At 44.5% G+C, this 18,926-nt stretch overlaps 1 protein-coding gene across 4 annotated transcripts in view; it reads left to right on the top strand.

Moving 5' to 3' along the window:
- Window positions 1-18,926, top strand: part of LOC138265661 (kyphoscoliosis peptidase-like) — a 395,468-nt gene that overhangs the window by 168,561 nt on the left and 207,981 nt on the right. For all 4 annotated transcript variants that reach the window (XM_069213571.1, XM_069213570.1, XM_069213568.1 and 1 more), the window contains exon 4: window positions 1,001-1,063. In XM_069213571.1, coding sequence (XP_069069672.1) covers window positions 1,001-1,063 — 63 coding nt within the window. The remainder of the gene's footprint in view (window positions 1-1,000; window positions 1,064-18,926) is intronic.

Below are 18,926 nucleotides of genomic sequence, written 5' to 3'. Positions count from 1 at the left end.
CATGAAAGCATTGCCTTAAAGGCTCTCAGCAATAGGGCAATACAGAATAAAAGGCAAAATTAAAAATACTCCAAGTTCCAAATGTAAAGCAAAATCAGTAAGAAATCAGACATTATCTTTTGTAGAGTCTAAAAAGATTATGGGCCTGATTCTAACTTTGGAGGACGGTGTTAAACCGTCCCAAAAGTGGCGGATATACCACCTACCGTATTACGAGTCCATTATATCCTATGGAACTCGTAATACGGTAGGTGGTATATCCGCCACTTTTGGGACGGTTTAACACCGTCCTCCAAAGTTAGAATCAGGCCCTATGTCTCACCCCTAAATTTGAGAGTTTGTATAGGAAATCTTCACAAAAGAACAAAATGGCAACTGCAGATTCATCACGGTGTGAGCAAAATCAACAAAACAGAGGATAGAACTGAAGAGTGTTGTACAGTGGTCAGGTTGGAAGCCCTATGTCAAAACTGAATTTTGGTTCACGCCCTTTCTTGCTAACGTCATCTGAAGATGTCAGAACAAACTAGTTATAAAACAACAGTGAGCGATTGTAAATGAATGCAATACGGCGAGCAGGCAAAAGAAACCATGAAGGTTGAAACATTACAGAGCCCATACTAGAAAGTCGTCTTTGAGAATATTATACAGAAATAAACAAACCTGATGTGCACGAGTACGTGCAGCAGAAAAAATAAACCGTGAATGTACACTGTGAGACATTCATTATGAAGAAGATAGCGCTGAGTACTAGCTAGCATTAGACAAGAAAATGCACTTTACTGGGTCGTACCAAAATCGTTTCAAAGGCAGTATCATCATATAAGTGTACATGTGAGTTTGAGTGTACAGTCATTCATCATGTTGTGAACGATGCACAAATGATAATTATGAACAGACACTAATAGCAAGACTGTGTTTGGTGAACAAAGTGGATTTCTTCCACAGATCGTAATCTGATGTCATATTGAATAACATGACTTGGGCTTGTCTGTTGTAGGGAACATGGAAAGAGGAACAATGGATCAAAGACAAGACAATTCTGAATTACAAGCTGGCAGAGGTATGCTAATGATTTAGAAATAACTTTGGGATATGTGGCAAAGCATTATGGTGTACTCACTCAATATCCTTAAAGTCACAATCATAACTGCTTGGACCAATCGCAATATGAAAGAAACAGCACATTACCACTGCAAACATACTCAGCTTGCAAATTGCAGCATTGTGTTCTGTGTCCAGTTAAAGTATTTCTTTCTTTTGAGTCACTTGTATTATAGTGCAATTCAACTGCTTTAAAATAAGTATTATTAGTTTGGCCATGCCATTGTTTATTAATTCAGTCTGAAATATAAGCATTTGACTTGAGGCCATGAGTTAGAGTTAAGGAAACGGACACTCCTTCAGAAAAGGAACGGACATTCCATCCGACCTACAACCGACTTATAACCAGTGTATTAGGATATACTGTACTTGTAATAATGCCGAGAGTATACCTCTTTCTGACAGAGTATCCGTACATGAACATATTTGGATGGGAATGCTTCAAAGAAAGAGATGTTTTACTAGAAAGAAGGGTTTAGCAACATTGTTCAACAGCCTTTGCTGAAGTCGCCCCCCTGTCTAAGCCAGGAGATGAAAGATAAAACAATATTTAATTATCGTTTTATCTTTCATCTGCTGGCTTAGCCAGCAGTGTGTTCATGGCGGGGCTGGGCTGTGGGAGGGGAGAGGGCACTAAGTGCTCATGAGAGTTTGGCCAGCCGTCTCAGGCATATGCCGGGATGGAGAAACAGCACAGACTCCATGCTTGGGTCTGAGTGGCACTCTGAGGCGCTCAGACCAAGCCTGATGCTGCTTCCATGGTATATTTATCATGTAAGTAGTGCCAGGATTGCTGCGGAGCCTGTACTGGTGCCTGCTGGGACACCACATGAAGAACAGAGGAGCAATGCAGCAGGAGGCGGCAACCACAGAAAAAAGGTAAGTTTAAAAAAAATGATTATATATACTTTTTTAATTATCCCTCTGTACCCCCGTCCCACTCCCCGCCCCTTGAGATTTGCTGTGGTTATCGCTGCATGGGACATGTGAATACATGTCACACTGACTGTCACTTCAGCACAGTCTGGAAACCTTCTTTAATTTAAACTATCACACCTCAATATCCAATGCTGGAATTTGCCCTGCTGACAATCACCCGCCTCTATTTGTGACCCACACAGTTATAGAAATCTCTGGGGATGGTTGGCTCTACAACTTAGGTCTGAATATGCACATACCATTCTTTTTTGTCTAAATGGGCATGCTCTTTTAACCTTTTAAAAAGTAATATGGCAGTGCAAGTAGCTTTCTGCATAATCTGTTACTCCCATCTTTGTGCCACCCCAGCCGCCAATATCACGTTTGCCTTATTACTACTGATACTGAATAAGACCTGCAGATGGACACCAAGTGCACATCATGTGAACGTATACATTCATGAGCTCCACTCTCCTGCCTAGTTGCTGCAGGAGGGTGTTTGACTTCAAAGCCACAGGGACATGCAAATCCATTGACATTCCACTACCGATTCAAATGCCAATTCTTGTAGATTATATGGTGTCCGAATTCCTGCCAGTAAGCCAGTGCTGTAACAATGTACCTCTGCTACTCAATGTTTATAGCTTGGAAGAAAACACAACCATATTTTTGTGACCCCCCCCCCAAAGTCTTTTTTGATGGCCTTAGCCTAGCTTTTTGCAATGAGACAGTGATCATTTACAGTCTATATGACAATAAGAGTATAAGTATTGTTTTTAAATTTCAGAGTGGTCCCATAGATGCTCCAGGAATTTGTGCTCTAGCCCCAACCAGGAACTCAAGGCCTTAGTTTTCTAAAAATTTCATATAAGGTTATTTCTGCATGGAATTTCTAGACTGCTGGAGCGCAGTTGTGGAGTGGTCCTACCGAGCAGTAGCTTGTCTTACAAATCTTTAGAGGAAATATCCTATTAAATAGAGGTTTCCCGGTTCCACAGGATGGAAACCGAGACATAAGGTGACAGGACAGGCTTTACTTCAAACAATTTGGGTACTTTTATACACAGGGTACATACGCCAAGGAGTTTGTCTTTTTGTCCAGCCTCAGGGCCTTTACTGCTCTGGTGATTATCAGTGGTGGTGTGAGTATGTCGGACCTTATTTGGTTCCTTATCTTTAATTTCTAGTGTTAGATCAAGCCTGTATGAAAGCCTTTACTGAGTTGAGAGAGAGTCTGTGCAAAGCCCCGGCTTTGGAAATGCCTAACTATACAAAGCCCTTCATGTTGTTCTGTCATGAGCGTGATGCATGTTCTTTGTCTGTCTTGACTCAAGTCCATGGTGGTGTAAATCGCCCAGTAGCAACTTCTTTGTGAGTCAGCTTCTGTAATGGCTTTGAAATGAATGACAACTTGGGAATCCACTGGCGACAATAGCTCACCATTCCCAAAAACATCCTGACATCTCTCTGAGTTCTTGGGGGATTCATCTGCTTTATGGGTGTGACCCTTTCCCTGTAGATTTTCCTAATGCCTTTCTCAGTTATGTGACTCAAATATTTCACTTCTTTCTGACAATGCTGCAATTTAGCTGGCAACACTTTATGCCTATTCTTCCCTAGATGATTCAATAAGGCAATAGTATCATACTTGCATGCTTCCTTTGTCTTTGATGCAACCAACAAATCATCAATGTGCTGTACCAATGTCAATTGGATTGACATTTCCAATGATTCGCGTTATTTTTCAAGGTCTGGTTGAAAATGGACGGTGACTCTGAAAACCCTTGTGGAATTCTACACCAACAGTAAACTCGATCCAAAAATTTAGAACATAAAAAAATGACTATCCTCATGAAGAGGTACAGAAAAGAATACTTGTGACAGGTTCACTACAGTGAACCATTCAGCTTTGCATGGGATCTGAAACAAAATCACAGCTGGATTTGGCACTACGGGACAACACTCAGTCGCAATTTAATTTACTTTCCTCAAATCCTGAGCAATTTGAAATTTCCCACTCGGCTTTTGTAATCCTATTATTGGTGAATGCTCAACACTTCCTGCAAAACACCTTGGTTTACAAATTCTGCAATTATCGGTGCAATTCCTTCAATTGTCTTTTGAGTCATGTGATACTGAGGAATCTTGGGAAAAATTACGTTTTGCTTGACTGTGACCTTAACTATCTCCAATCCTTTAATTAGACCAATGTCATTTCCTGTAAAATCTCACACTTTCATTTTAACTGCTCCGTGTAAGTCAGAAGAAAGATCTCTCACTGTAAAAACTGGGAAAAAACTAATCAAAGGGTACTCCTCATTTACTATGTGACAATGTGATTGTGGGGTCAGGTCATCTTCATTATAACTGTGTGTCAGGATGGCAATTCCGTCATTTGAGCAAGTAACTGATCATCTTGTGTTGCAAAGCAAGTCTTCCTAGTGAGGATACCAGACTCGAGTCACAAACTACGAATTTGTGTAATCCTTTGAAGTTGCCAATTTTAACCTGAGCGGGTTCTGTAATTGGGTTGGTCAAATACTGGTTTCAGCTCCTACAATTTGGACAGTTTTCCCTGAAAGGGGCAGGTTTGGAACATCTGCAGTTCTCACTGTAGGGTGTGTAGCCCCTGTGTCAAATAAAAATGAGACCTGGTGACGCATAATTTTTCTCTTCACATATGGGCCTTTCTGATCCACCTCTAATGAAGCTGCTAACACGGGGTCTTCTTCATCCGAACTCTCACTCACCCAATCATCGTTTACTCCATCCTCACTGTGTAACGGGAATTGGTGTACTGTGTTATTACTCTGATTAAACATTTGACCTGTGAACTGCTGAGGGAGCATCACATGCTGCAGCTCCTTTGGGGCTTGAGGTATTTCAATTTGCTGTCTAGGTACCATTTGAACTTGTGGTTGCATTTTCTGCGACTAGAGCATCTGCAAAATTGGCATGTGCACCTGTTGCATGGGCTGAAAACCTTGCATCTGATTCACACTGCTTCGAAAATTTGGATTGCGATTTCTCATTCTTGGTCCTCTCATATTTGGAAAAGAAATGATTTTGCTTGTTTGCTGAAGAACACCTTCTTGTACGATCATTGGACACTCCTGTTTCCACTGTCTGAGGCCTCCACAAGAATGACATGGCAACAATCTCTTCATTCCTCGCACATCACAGTATTCAAATCAGAACTATGGTTCACATTTTGAATTCCACCACAACCTCTACCTCTTGATTCACTCTAAAACAACGTTTCCCTGTATCCCTGTTTGTGCTGCTTTAATCTGCATCCCCATTGCCTTCTCTTTCAACTTTCTCTGCTTCAACTCAATCTCATCACTACAGTACATTGCACACTGCAATACTTCATCAATCGGTTTTGCTTGCCTACAAATCAAATGACTCATCTGGCTAATCTTGTGTCTGAATCCTTCAACAAATCTGAACACAAAATGAATCATATCTTTTGGCTCAATCATTCTGTGCCACTGTAATGTTTGAACGCCTGCAACAATCTCTCATAGTATGCATGTATGCAAGTCCTGGGCTGTCCTGTCTATTCTCTGCCAGTCAATATTTTTGGGCAACGTTCTAATTTTTTTAAATTCAATCACCTTATAGTAATATTTCATGAGGTCAGGAGATTGTGCACCTGTTGCTGCATCTCTCTTAGGTTCTCTTGTCTGCCAATCTATGCTCCTTTTACACTCGAGCGATAAGTCTGCTGGAACTACTATTTCTAAAAGGGTGTTCAAATCTTCCCATAGGCATTTTGCAAGCTTCACAAACCTATCTGTCTGCTGGTACCATTTTACTGGTTTCTCTCTCAACCTTGGATAATCATATGTAAATAATAGAATGTCACTTCTGCTCCAAGGGATGTGAACAAAATTTCCTCCCGGAATTTATCTCATTAGTAGAACTTTCACTGGGTCCTCATCCTGCTGCACATTTGCAGTAAGATTCACAGAATCCCTTTTTCGTTTGTCTCTTCTCTTCACCCATCTGCCTTCCCATTTGTCTAATGCTCCCCATGTTTGAATGCTCTGGATTAATTCCTTAGGTTGAATTTTCATTCCCAGGACTCATGTTTTCAAAATCTTTTGAGTCAAAATCTACCCTGTAATACCTCTTCAAGTGCTTTGTGTGATCGATCTCTATGTCATACTTCTCTACTGGGTCTGCTAATTTCTGATTTACTATTCCTGCTTTGTTAGTAATCAGCTTGCACAACTAGCGCAACTCATCTTCCCGGAATGTGTCAATTCTGTCTAACCCCATTGTTCCCTCCATTAGGTCTTCTGCCTTTAGTCTAAGCCTGGTCAAATTCAGGGCACTTCCTCCACTGGAATCTCCTTGACTGCTCAACTTTTCCAACCATTTGGTTATCTGCTGAGCTGTCAAGCCTTGTATTGAAACTTTGTTATGGCTGTCACCTGGCACTTCCTATAGTGTTAAGTTTGGGATCTCTGGTGTCACCATGCTTGGATTAGGACCTATGTATGATGTTACCTCATTATTTGGGAATAGTCCTGAAAGGACTTAAATCAATTAACGGACCTGTCCCATCAAATGTTGGTCTCATTGGAGCCATCTTTCTTGCACCCTCTTCGATTCTTTCCTTCGCTATGTTTGGGTTCAGGGTTTTCTGCTCACCTTTCTTATTGTTTCCCTGGACGAACAATGGAATGACTGGACCTATGTTGACTGGTACTGACACTGCATCCGGACTTGGTCGGGCACTTGGGTCTCTCGGGTATATTATTCCCGTATTCTGGCTTGTCAATGTAGACATCTCTGTCTGTGATCCTGTTATTCGAGTGTATCTCAGGATTGTCTGTGTCTGTATCGGGGATATCAAGTTTGGGATAGACCCTATCTGGACCAATGTTGGATTCTGGTAAGTGTGTCCTGTCGGCACTACTAAGTTTGTTGCGGCATCTACAATAGGTACATATGGGTAAATTGTCAGAACATCCATCTGTGACATAGACCTTTGAATCACTGAAGTATTGGGTCCGCTATAGCTAACCTGTATCTGTCTCTTGGTCGATTCAGCTGGTATCAAGGCAGTAGGGTCTACATTGGTGCTTGAACTTCTCTCATGTGCTGCATCTGGTGGGGGACGATTTCTCAATAACCGTACAATTAACTCATCATCATCTGACTCTTCATCATGTATCAAGGACTTCCTAGACTCTGTGGATTTCTGCTCTCTCTCATCTGAAGAGTAAGAATCCCTCTTTCTATTACCATTTCTAGCCTCATTCCGATTCTCCTGTGTGGTTGCAAGAAACAACTTAATTCCCTGTAAAGTCTCAGTTCTCCAAAATGTCTTATCACTATCCCACCTAGCCTCTGCTAGTGTCATCTCAGCTTTTCTCATTCTTCTCTCAAATTTCAGTTGCTGTTGGCTACTAGTTCCCAAATTGCTATTGCCTCAATTTGTGCTGGCCTGGGAGGAGGTTGTAAATCATACAGAACTGTCCTCAAAATCTCTAAAATCCTCAGATTAAATTTTCCTTGGGCAGAAAATGCCAAGCTCCCATCCTTCTCTGTTTCTTTGTACCATTGTTTCAGCCAAAGACACAGTGCAGCACCTTGTTCTTTGAACACAATATAAGTGGCTGTACCCTCTGGCGGTGTAACTGCTCCTATTCTAGTGGGAATAAACATATCTCCCCTTAGGGCACTCTTTAAAGCTTTGAAAATGTTCATCTTCACTAATTTATGCTACTTTCAATCAAATCACGAAGTGACCTTCCATCCCAAAATCCTTTTTGATGACCTTCTTAACCAATTGTGCTTCACGGTTGTCCACCAATTCATTTGCGACCCTTCTCACTAACCAACCTATCCCAGTGTGGCTCTAATGATATCACACTCACACTCACAGAGTCTGACAAAGTCTTTAGACTTGCCCTCCTCAACTCAAATACACATGAATCTACTGCAAAATATTGCAAGCAATAAGTAAAGTCAAACCCCAATTTGTCTGTTTACTACAAGTAGGGTAACACAATTGCTTTAGAAATCTTAATGATTTTTCACTGACTGCCCTTTCTATCTCAGTTTCCCCGACTCACAAGCAAAATTCAACCTGCAAATTTCACTCTCAACTGGTCATTGGGTCTGTCCTGGTGCGCATAAGACTCATCAAATCTCAGTCGAAAACCTTTCACTCCCTTTAACACGCACTCTTGAGTTTGTCAACCACACCTGATTGACCTATTAAACCAGACACATTACAACAGCAAACCAAGTATCTCATACACTTTTCAATACTCTGGAGTCCTAGACCACGCAGGGTCCATATGCCAACAACTATTGGGACAGTTTTTTGAGCACAAAGTGCCACACACATGTGAAGTTCGATGACTTCCCTACTCCCACACTTCCGAGTACGCAAACTCCTTCAATAACTTAATTTGGAGTACGCAAACTCCCTGAATCCTCACAAACATCACATTTCACCTGTAATTTGCATACGTTTTGCAAGCGCAAAACCTATTTCATTCACACGGTCACTAGAACACTGGGAACATCCTCAAACAAGCATTGCCAACTCCAAGTTTCTGGGAAAGTCATTGTAAGTTCTTAGGGCAACATCTTCTTTTCACTGTATATCCTTGAATCTAAAAAAATCTTAACCTTTGCCAATTTTTCTTACCAAATCTGCGACCTAATTTAATCTCTTAAGGAGACCACCCATCCAACTCTTTTACCATTTATAGGAAGCAGAAAGGGACCATACGATGGGCTCTTAAGGAGACTAACCGTCCTATTGTGCTATCATTTCTAGTATGACGGGCTCTTAAGGGAATAAACCATGCAAAGACTCTATGATGGCACTCCAAGGAGGCGAACCATCCTACTCTGTCAATGTTTCTAGAAAGCAAAAACCTTATGACAGGCTCTTAGAAAGACTGACCATGCACCAAGCCTTATAATGGGCTCTTAAGAAGACAAACCATCCTACTCTGCTACTATTTCTGTGAGCGTGTCTGACCTTATTTGGTTTCTTATTTTTAATTCATAATGGGTCGCTTTAGAGGTTCGATGGACCTTTTGACTACGCTTAGAGTAATTCCCACAATTGATCCCAAATGCATCATTGAATCATCAATAACCAACAGTCAATGTCTTCAATAACTTTTGGAGTTAGTAATCTTCACACTCCCTGACTCATTTGTCCATGAATAACCACACCTTTATATAAAGTTAGAATGCTTATTTCCCTAAATTAACAATGCTAATATCACCTAAATTAATGTCAACACAAAATGATAAACATATAAGAATATCACTGGTTGACCAAACCATCTAAAGAATCTCAAATTTGTTAATGCATTAGTCAATAAACACTCAAGAGTTACAGTACAAATAGATAGCAAGAATAACTGCTGTTAGACTTGCCATCCTTGGTGTGGTCTCCCCTAACCTTTTGCCTCTGTTTCCTAGGTTGTTGATGTATGCTGGACTTTGTTTTTGCTGTTTTTGTTACTCTGGGCACTTTACCACTGCTATCCAGTGCTAAAGTGCACGTTCTCCTATGTAAAATGTACGTGTAATTGACTTTCCATGATTGGCATATTTGATTTACTAGTAAGTCCCTAGTACAGTGCACCAGAGGTGCCCAGGGCCTGTAAATCAAATGCTACCAGTGGGCCTGCAGCACTGGTTGTGCCACCCGTATGAGTAGCCCTGTAAATATGGCTCAGACCTGCCACTGCAGTGTCTGTGTATGCAGTTTTAAACTGCCAATTCGACCTTGCAAGTGTACCCACTTGCCAGGCCTGAAACTGCCATTTTATATATGTAAGGCACCCCTGAGGTAGGCCCTAGGTAGCCCCATGGGCATGGTACAGTGTATGTAAAAGGTGAGACATGTACTCATGTGTTTTACATGTCCTAACAGTGAAATACTGTCAAATTTGGTTTTCACTGTTGCAAGGCCTATCTCTCATAGGATAACATGGGGGCTGCCTTTTAATGTCATTAATGTGCAGATTCCCCTTGGGAGCAGATAGAAATGTGGAGTTTAGGGTCTCTCAACTCACATTTTGAAAATACATATTTTAGCAAAGTTTGTTTTTAGATTGTGTTTTTGAAAATGCCACTTTTAGAGAGTAGGCATTTTCTTGCTTAAACCATTCTGTGACTCTACCTTTTTGTGGATTCCCTGTCTGGGTCAGTTTGACAGTTTGGCTGTTTGCACCTCTCTTCTAGTCAGTGACACAAAGGGAGCTAGGGTGTAGCCTGCATATCCTGATGAGCCATCTGGGCTGAGGGGAGGGGAGGAGAGATCACTTATACCTGAAAGGGCTGTGCCTGCCCTCACACAATGCAGTCTTCAACCCCTTGGTGTGTGTCTGGTGCCTGGCCAGGGCAAGGCAGGGGCTTGAAAACAACAGAGACTTCTCTTTCAAGTAGGCCTACTTCAAAGGCAGAGATGGGTATAAGAAGGGCACCCAAAACCCCTGAACATCAGATCACTTCTGGAACAAAGAGGAATCTCTGACAAGGTGAAGAGCTGAGGAGAAGTGCTGCCCCTGTTTGCTGCGACTGTGCTTTGTTGGGCTATCCTGCAGTTGCTGCTTCTGCCTGTGAAAGGGGACAAAGACTGGACTTTGTTGTGCATTCCTGCTTGAGACGAATCTACAAGGGCTTGAACTGAGCTTGCCTACTGTGGTTAAAGTCTCAGGGCCATCAAAGACTTAACCTGCCAGCACCTGGACTCGCTGCTGAGATGCTGAGACGCCTGCCCTGCCAAGTGGTGCCCTATGCAGTTCGTGGGCCCTTTAAAGGTGAAGTTGGCAGACAAGAACTGAAAATCCACGCACAGACCGATGCACCTTCCGTGATGCGGCTGATAAGCGACACGCCTCCGGCTTCGCGGCTGAATTCAATGTTCCAACTGCATCACGGCTAGAAGATAGATGCAACGCTGGTGGAGAAAGAATGCGCAATACCCGCTAATAGAGGCTGATAATAACCCAAACCCCATGCAGCAACATTTCCTGATACAGTGCGACCAGATTTTCAACGCACCGTTCCTGGGCGTCAAAGTCAACCTGACTCTGCGCTGATCCAAGGTGCCCTGTCTGTAAATTGATGCTTCGCTCTCTTGTGGAAGAAAAACAACGCATCGCTGACCTGACCGGAGAAGTTATTAACGCACAGCCTCACTTGTGAGTGAGGAATCGATGCATCGCTACGCTATTCAGACACAGGCTCACCTGTGTCGGTTATTTTTGATGCTAACCAGGTACTTTGTGTAACAACAGCAATCTCACTGTTTTCTAAGGATTAAGATTCTTATTCTTTATAATCTACATACCTTGACTTGTGTATGTTGGGTTTTTGTCGTTTTGGTCTTCTTTTGTTTAGATAAATATTACCTATTTTTCTAAACCTGTGTTGTGTCATTTTGTAGTGTTTTCACTGAGTTACTGTTTGTGTTGGTACAAATACTTTACACATTGCTTCTGAAGTTAAGCCTGCCTGCTTGTGACAAGCTACTAAGGGGGTGAGTGGGGGTTAACTAAGGGTGATTTTCCTTTACCCTGGCTAGAGTGAAGGTCCTTGCTTTGACAGGAGGGAACCGGACTGCCAACTAAATACCCTATTTCTAACATTGGTGAGCAGCGGTGAGGCTTGGACTTGTATTTCTACTTGATATACAGTGATTAAGTGTACACTACTGTTTTCAATGCAGACCATTACCTGACCACATACAGCTTTTTTTTGCTTTTTCTCTTTTGGATTGTTTTTTCTACTTCCATATTTTTGCTGATCTTTGATTGACGTTTTCACCTTCTTTGGGAACTCTTTGTCTCTGCCTTGGAACTTGCACTTTTGTTGATTCTTCATCATGTCTCAATCCGGAGATGCATCAGCTAGAGCTGCTTTTGACCTAGGAAAACTGGAGAGCTATACAGTTGCTCAGTTGCAGTTCTACAAAAATCTTGCCTGTCCAACTTAGGGCTCCACCAGGAAGGAGGAGATGCAGAAGGCTCTGAGGGCCTAGGTGACAGCCAAGGAAGCTGAGGGGCACATAGAGAAGGAGGAGGAGGGTGAGGAGGTGTAATCCATACACAGTGGTATAGTGGGTGGGCCTCGTATGTCCAGGGAGAGTGTCCAGGGCAGATAGCAGTGTGTCATCCAAGGGTCTGACTCCTGAAGAGTTACAGGACAGACAAGCAGAGGGGGCTTACCAGCTGGAGTTGGAAAAATTAGGATGCAGAGGGAGATGAAAAATGGGAGGATAGCCATAGAGGAGAAGAAGATACTGCTGGCTCATGAGCTCATGTTGAGGGAGCTGAATCAGAGGAGCCAGTCCAATAGGGATGGTGGCAACAATATCACAGTGGAGCCTGGGAGGAGGGTGCACATTCCTAAAGACCTTGTGAAAGATTACAAAAGGGAGGATGACATATTCCTGTGGTTCAAGGGATATGAGTGTGCTCTCCATGTGAATTAGATCCCTGAAGCTCATTGGGGGGGCAGGTCTTCAGAAGCACTTTGCGGTAGAGGGGAGGGATACTCTGATACCTTTAGGCAATCTTCAGGGGCTCACCCATTCTATCATGAAGGATGCCGTACTCACAAGATATGGTCTCACCCCTGAGCAGTATAAGGACAAGTTTAGGTCCTATAAGAAGAAGGAATACCAAACATGGTTGGAATGTGTTGATTCTTTTTGTAGGTCACTGGATGGTTGGGTGAAGGGCAGTAAGGTGACAATGTATGAGGGGCTCTACAATTTAATTGCTTGGGAGCACTTGTACAGTTTATGTTTTCCAGAGCTGCGCCGGGAAACCTAATTGACAGCAAGCTGACTGATCTCAGGAAGCTTGCGCAGGAAGTGGACTGCCAGGAGAGCATCAGGGTCCAAAAGAGGTTTGGGGGAGACCACGCAAAGGGTGGGCAGGGCCCCTCTTATAAGAAAGGGTGTAAGGGTGAACAGGGGGATTTCTCTAAAGGGCCTCAACCTCGTTCCGAGGGTTAGGATTCCCAACCCCCCAGTGACAAGAAGCCATGGTTCTCCAATGGGAAACCTGTGGAAGGAGGTCCCCACATAAGTGTTATGCATGTGACCAGCTGGGTCAGGTGATGGGGGACCCCAAATGCCCCAAGAGTTCACCGGCACCCCCATAGTCCCAGGGTTTGACTAGTGTAGCGCGTGGGGAGGAGTTGGTTCCAGGTAGGTGGGAGCCAGCTGAGATGAACACTGTCTCACTTTTGGACAGTGAGATGGTCCAGAGAAACCTAGCACCTGAGAACACTAAAAAGTACAGCTAGTGGTTAACCATTAATGGACAGAGGGTGGAGGCTCTGAGAGACACAGGAGCCAGTGTTACTACAGTGAGGAGTCACCTGGTGTCTGAAGAGCAGATACATCCCCGTGTACTTCACCAAGTAGTTGCCGTATATAACTCAGAGTGCCTGAGCAGAGTGGCACAGGTTCCCTTTGAAAGGGGGAAGGTCTCAGTTTCCTTGAAGGTAGCTATGAGTCCAAACATACCTGTGGATTGTTTGCTTGGCAATGACCTGGAGGATTCCCCTTGGAAGGAGGTGGAACACAGGTCACACTTGGAGATGTTGGGTCTGCCTAGGTGGGTATGTGTATCCACCAGGTCAATGGCAGCCCGTCAGGGTGGTCAGGAGCCCCTGGAGCCTGAAACAGTGGCCCAGGGGACTGCCAAAAAGAGGACAGGCAAGGGGTGTTGGAAACTAACCCCAGAAGTTCCCAAAGTCTGGGAGGAGGTGGAGCCTAAGGGTGACGCTCCAGAGCCTACAGGGGAATAGGTGGCTGAACTGGAGGAGGTCCCTGAGCTGTCACAGAGGCAGCAGGAAGGGGGGCCCACCAGGGAGGTATCGTGTGAGGCACAGAGGACATGCCCTACTCTTGTGGGTTCGGGGCAGCAGGCTGAGGACCAGGCAGCTGGCAAGGAGCCAGGATCTCACATGATTTATTGGGAAGATGGCCTCCTATATAGTGAGCCTAAGGTTGCTGATCCTGGGTCAGCCCATGTGCTGGTGGTACCCAGTGCTTCAGAGCCTTCCTACTGGGTCTGGCTCATGATGTGCCTTTAGCTGGACATTAGGGGCAGGACAAGACCTTTGAATGGCTTGTCCCCCACGCTTACTGGCCCCTAATGTGCAGGCACTCAGATGCTCTTTGCAGGTCTTGTCAGGCAAGTGGCAAGAGTAGGGGGAAATGTAAGGCTCCCCTCCAACATTTTCCAGTGGTTGATACCCCCTCTGAAGGGGTCATTATTGACATTGTGGGGCCTCTCAATCCCGAAACAGTCATGGGTAGTAGGTTCATCCTGGTCTTGGTGGACCATGCCACCCGGTACCCACAGCCATTCCTCTCCGATCAATCACCTCCCTGTGGTGGCTCGTGCATTGATCGGGGTTTTTACCCACATGGCGTTCCCCGAGGAAGTGGTATCTAATAGGGGTACCAACTTCATATCTAGTTATATGAAGTCTCTGTGGCAGGAGTGTGGGGTAACATATAAGTTCACCACTCCTTACCACCACCAAAGCAATGTTCGGGTTGAAAGGCTCAACTGCACCTTATAAGGCATAATCATGGGCCTGTAAGGGCCCTTGAGGTGGAAGTGGGACATCCTCTTGCCATTCATTCTGTTCGCCTCCAGGGAGGTGCCTCAAAAAGGACTTGGATTTAGTCCTTTTCGGTTACTGCATGGCCACCCTTCTCAAGGGACCTTTGAGTCTGGTGAAGGATGGCTTAGAGAAAGACCCCAGTAAATCTTCCCAGGATGTATTTAGCTACATGCTGGCCTTCCGAAACCAGACTACTTGCTTCAGAGATCTCGCACAAGAAAACCTGGAAGCAAGCCAGGCAGACATGAAACGGTGGTATGACCAGAATGCCACTCTGGTTGAGTTTAGCCTGGACAAAAAGTGTGGGTAACGGTGCCAGTGGAGCCCAGGGCACTCCAGGACAAGTGGACTGCGCCATTTGAGGTGGTGGAGCGCAAGATTGAAGTCCAAGTCCAAGTGGACTTGCAGACTCCCAGGAACCCCTTAAGAGCCCTGCATGTGGACCGTCTCAAACCACACCGTGAGCGGACTGAATTGTCCATGCTCCTAGCAACAGATGATGGGGTGGAGGAAAAGAGTAAGCCTCTTCCTGACCTCCTGTGTGCTGTTGAGAAAGATGGGTCTGTGGAGAGAGTGAACCTCACCCCTCCCTGACCTTAGAACAACAGAGGGACTGTCGCCAGGCATTGTGTCAGTTTGTCTCCCTGTTCTCCCTGATCCCAGGGGTCACGCACTTGTGTACACATGATGTGGTCATTGGGGACAGTCCACCCATTAAACAGAAAGTTTACAGGGTGACTGAGAAGGTCGGGGCTAGCAACGAAGATGAGGTGTCTAAGAGGCGATTGAGTGTTCTAACAGTCCTTGGTACAGCCCTGTGGTCTAGGTCCCAAAGGCTGTTGCTCCTGGTGCCACATCAGAACTACAGTTCTGTGTAGACTACTGGGATCTCAATGCGGTCACTAAAACTGACGCGCACCCCATCCCGCAGCTGATGAGCTCATAGATCGGTTGGGAGCTGCCCAACACCTCAGCACATTTGATTTGACGTCTGGGTATTGGCAGATTGCCTTAACTGAGGGGGCCAAGGAGAGATCAGCATTTTCTATACCAGATGGACACTTTCAGTTTAAAGTGATGCCATTTGGGATGACAAATGTCCCTGCCACAGTCCAGAGGTTGGTCAACCAGGTGTTGACTGGGCTGGGTGACTTCAGCACTGCATACCTGGATGACATTGCAATGTTCAGTTCCACTTGGGAAGAACACTTGCAACACCTCTGCAGATTGTTGGAGGCCCTGCAAAAGGCAGGCCTCACTATTAGGGCAAGCAAGTGCCAAATAGGGCAGGGCTCAGTGGTGTATTTGGGACACCAGGTAGGGAGAGGCCAGGTTGCACCCCCACATCCCAAAATTGACACCATTCTGACTTGGGAGCCTCCCAAGACCCATACTGAGGTGAGGGCCTTTTTAGGACACACCGGTTATTACAGGAGGTTTGTCAAGGGATATGACACCATTGTTGCCCCCTTGAATGAGTTGACTTCCAAGAAGCAACCAAAGATGGTGATCTGAACAGAGGCTTGCCAGACCAATTTTGATGCCCTGAAGACTGCCATGTGCACAGCACCTGTGCTGAAAGTACCCAACTACTCTAAGGAGTTTGTTGTGCAAACAGATGCCTCAGAGCATAGTTTAAGAGCAGTACTCTCACAGTTTAATGAAGAGGGCCTAGATCAACCTGTAGCCTTCATTAGCAGGAGGTTACTTCACAGGGAACATTGGTGGAGTGCAATAGAGCATGAAGCTTTTGCTGTGGTCTGGGCGCTGAAGAAGCTAATACCCTACTTGTTTGGGACTCACTTTCGGGTTCAGACTGACCACAGGCCCCTCAGACCAAACCACCAATGTACCCCACGACCGCCTCAGTGGTAATGTCTGCCGGGCTGGAGACTTCACTCTCCAGCCCGGCGGCTGTCACTTGCCCGCCTGCAGGATCATGACCCGCCTACCGCCATGGTTTTAGTGGCATCCTTACCGCCACGAAACCATGTCGGTATGCACTATCAGTGACAGAGAATTTCTTCCCTGTCACCGATAGGGGTCTTCACCACCCCTACCCCTCCCCAGTTTTCCCCCACGCCTCTTCCTGTCCAGACCCCCCTTCAAACACTCCCCTCCCTTCACACATGCATACACACACCTATTCCAACATTCCTCAACGCATGCATACATCCATTCACATGCACATCCACACACACTTACATACATACATGCTGACATGCATTCACACACCTCAACATACACACACTCACACACCCATATATGCACACACATACAACATGCAACACACACCCCTCTACATGCAACACACACCCCTATACATGCGCGCACAGACATACACCCCCACCCCCACACAACACCCCCTCCCCTGTCGGAGCACCCGGCTTGCCTGTAGTCAGTGAGTCCTCTGGCAGGAGAAGGGACGTTGTGCTGCTGCCAGCAGCAGTGTCCACCAGCAGAGCATGCCAGGCCGTATCTTGTGTCGTAATACAGCTGGCGGCAGTCTACTGGCATGGCGCTGCAGCGTTGCCTCCATACCGCCATCCGCCGGGATGGCCACAGCTGGATTTCCGTCATACTTCTGGTGGAAATCCAACTGTGTTCATAATCCGGCAGATGGCTGATAGCCACGGCGACAGTCTTTTGGCGGCCGTCGCCGCGGTGCTAGGCGTTTTTTACCGCTGGGGACATAATGAGCCCCTAAGACTCTCATTCTTTGGAAAATTCATAACTTGACTTGTGTATGTTGGATTTTTGTTGTTTTGGTCTTGTTTTGTTTAGATAAATATTACCTATTTTGCTAAACCTCTGTTGTGTTATTTTGTAGTTTTTTCACTGAGTTACTGTGTGTTTTGGTACAAATACTTTACACATTGCTTGTGAAGTTAAGCCTGCCTGCTCGTGCCAAGCTACCAAGGGGTTGAGCGGGGGTTAACTAAGGGTGATTCTTCTTTACCCTGACTAGAGTGAGGGTCCTAGCTTGGACAGGGGGTAACCTGACTGCCAACCAAAAACCCAATTTATAACAACTGCACTTAAGAAATAGCATACTTCTAGGTTCAACAACTGAGCAACATCAATCATTTGTTAATAACAACCTGCTGACCTCTCAGGACTTCCCTTACTAACTTTCTGATTAGAATAGCATGTTTGGGCTTCATGCAAAACAATTTAGTCAACATGAGATTGGCAAAACATCTACCTATGACTCTATCAAAATAGAGGCTGGTTTCTAGAAACAAAAGCTAAACACATCAAAACAATAGCATTTTGTTATAGCTATCCTCATTTGGATCATAAGCTACGATTATCTTCATCAGTCGACATCTGTTCGGTCCACCTCAGTGACGGGCCATGATAGGGAATGGCTCAGAACTGGGGACTCTAAGCTATCCGAACCATGTAAGGAAGCAATATCTAAGGGATCAGCATTCACCACCAGGTTTTAAACAGTAAAGTTAAAGTAGAATCCTTTCTGGAGTAAATCAAAGTAAGAATGAGCACTCCTCTCTCTGTGTAGTCAGGCTAAGTTAAAATCATCTAAAGAACTTCCCACATTGGCATTGGTCAAAAAATCGTACGTTTACAATTAGTCCAATAAGAATTAACTCAGGTAACAAACATTTTTGTATCCATCCGTACTCCAGTCAGTGCATCCATTGTTAGCTCCTGGGAACATAGCTGTCTCACGCATCAAACTATACATTGTAGCAATAGTTAGTACAAGATTTTCTAGCAAGCAGTTCTCATGAGGAAGCTAAAGATATCTAATAACGTTTGGTCAATTCAGTGGAAAATAATACATGAATTTATTTCTTTAGTCATACATTTCCCTCGATTTATTAGAACAGTACAGTTTAACATGAGGCTGTGCAAACTAGGCCCAGACCTCGATAGCTTAAGGCCTACAATTAATAATGCAAATACATAATGCAAAATCATTAGTATAATGCTCTACTACAATAACCTTAACACAGGTACTTCAATGAATATTTATAAGCATAACAAGGACACTTCATGATTAATGGCGGCCACTGAAGTGGAAACATTTTCCAAGTCACAAATTATTTTCTATGTCAGTCAAACTCTATGCAGATTTATAATCCAAGTACACCAATATTTATTAGCAAAAATTCAGCGTTCGTAGTGGAACCAAGAGAAGGAGGATATTTAATGCAGCAACATCACACACTGTGCACTAATTGTACATGCTCAGGGTGCCATGTAGATACTTGCCATGCAATACTTTATTTGAG

The sequence above is a fragment of the Pleurodeles waltl genome, chromosome 11 (assembly GCF_031143425.1).
Source record: "Pleurodeles waltl isolate 20211129_DDA chromosome 11, aPleWal1.hap1.20221129, whole genome shotgun sequence".
NCBI classification, from domain to species: domain Eukaryota; kingdom Metazoa; phylum Chordata; class Amphibia; order Caudata; family Salamandridae; genus Pleurodeles; species Pleurodeles waltl.
Note: the sequence above shows the minus strand (reverse complement) of the source record. Positions and strands in the feature narration are given on the sequence as shown.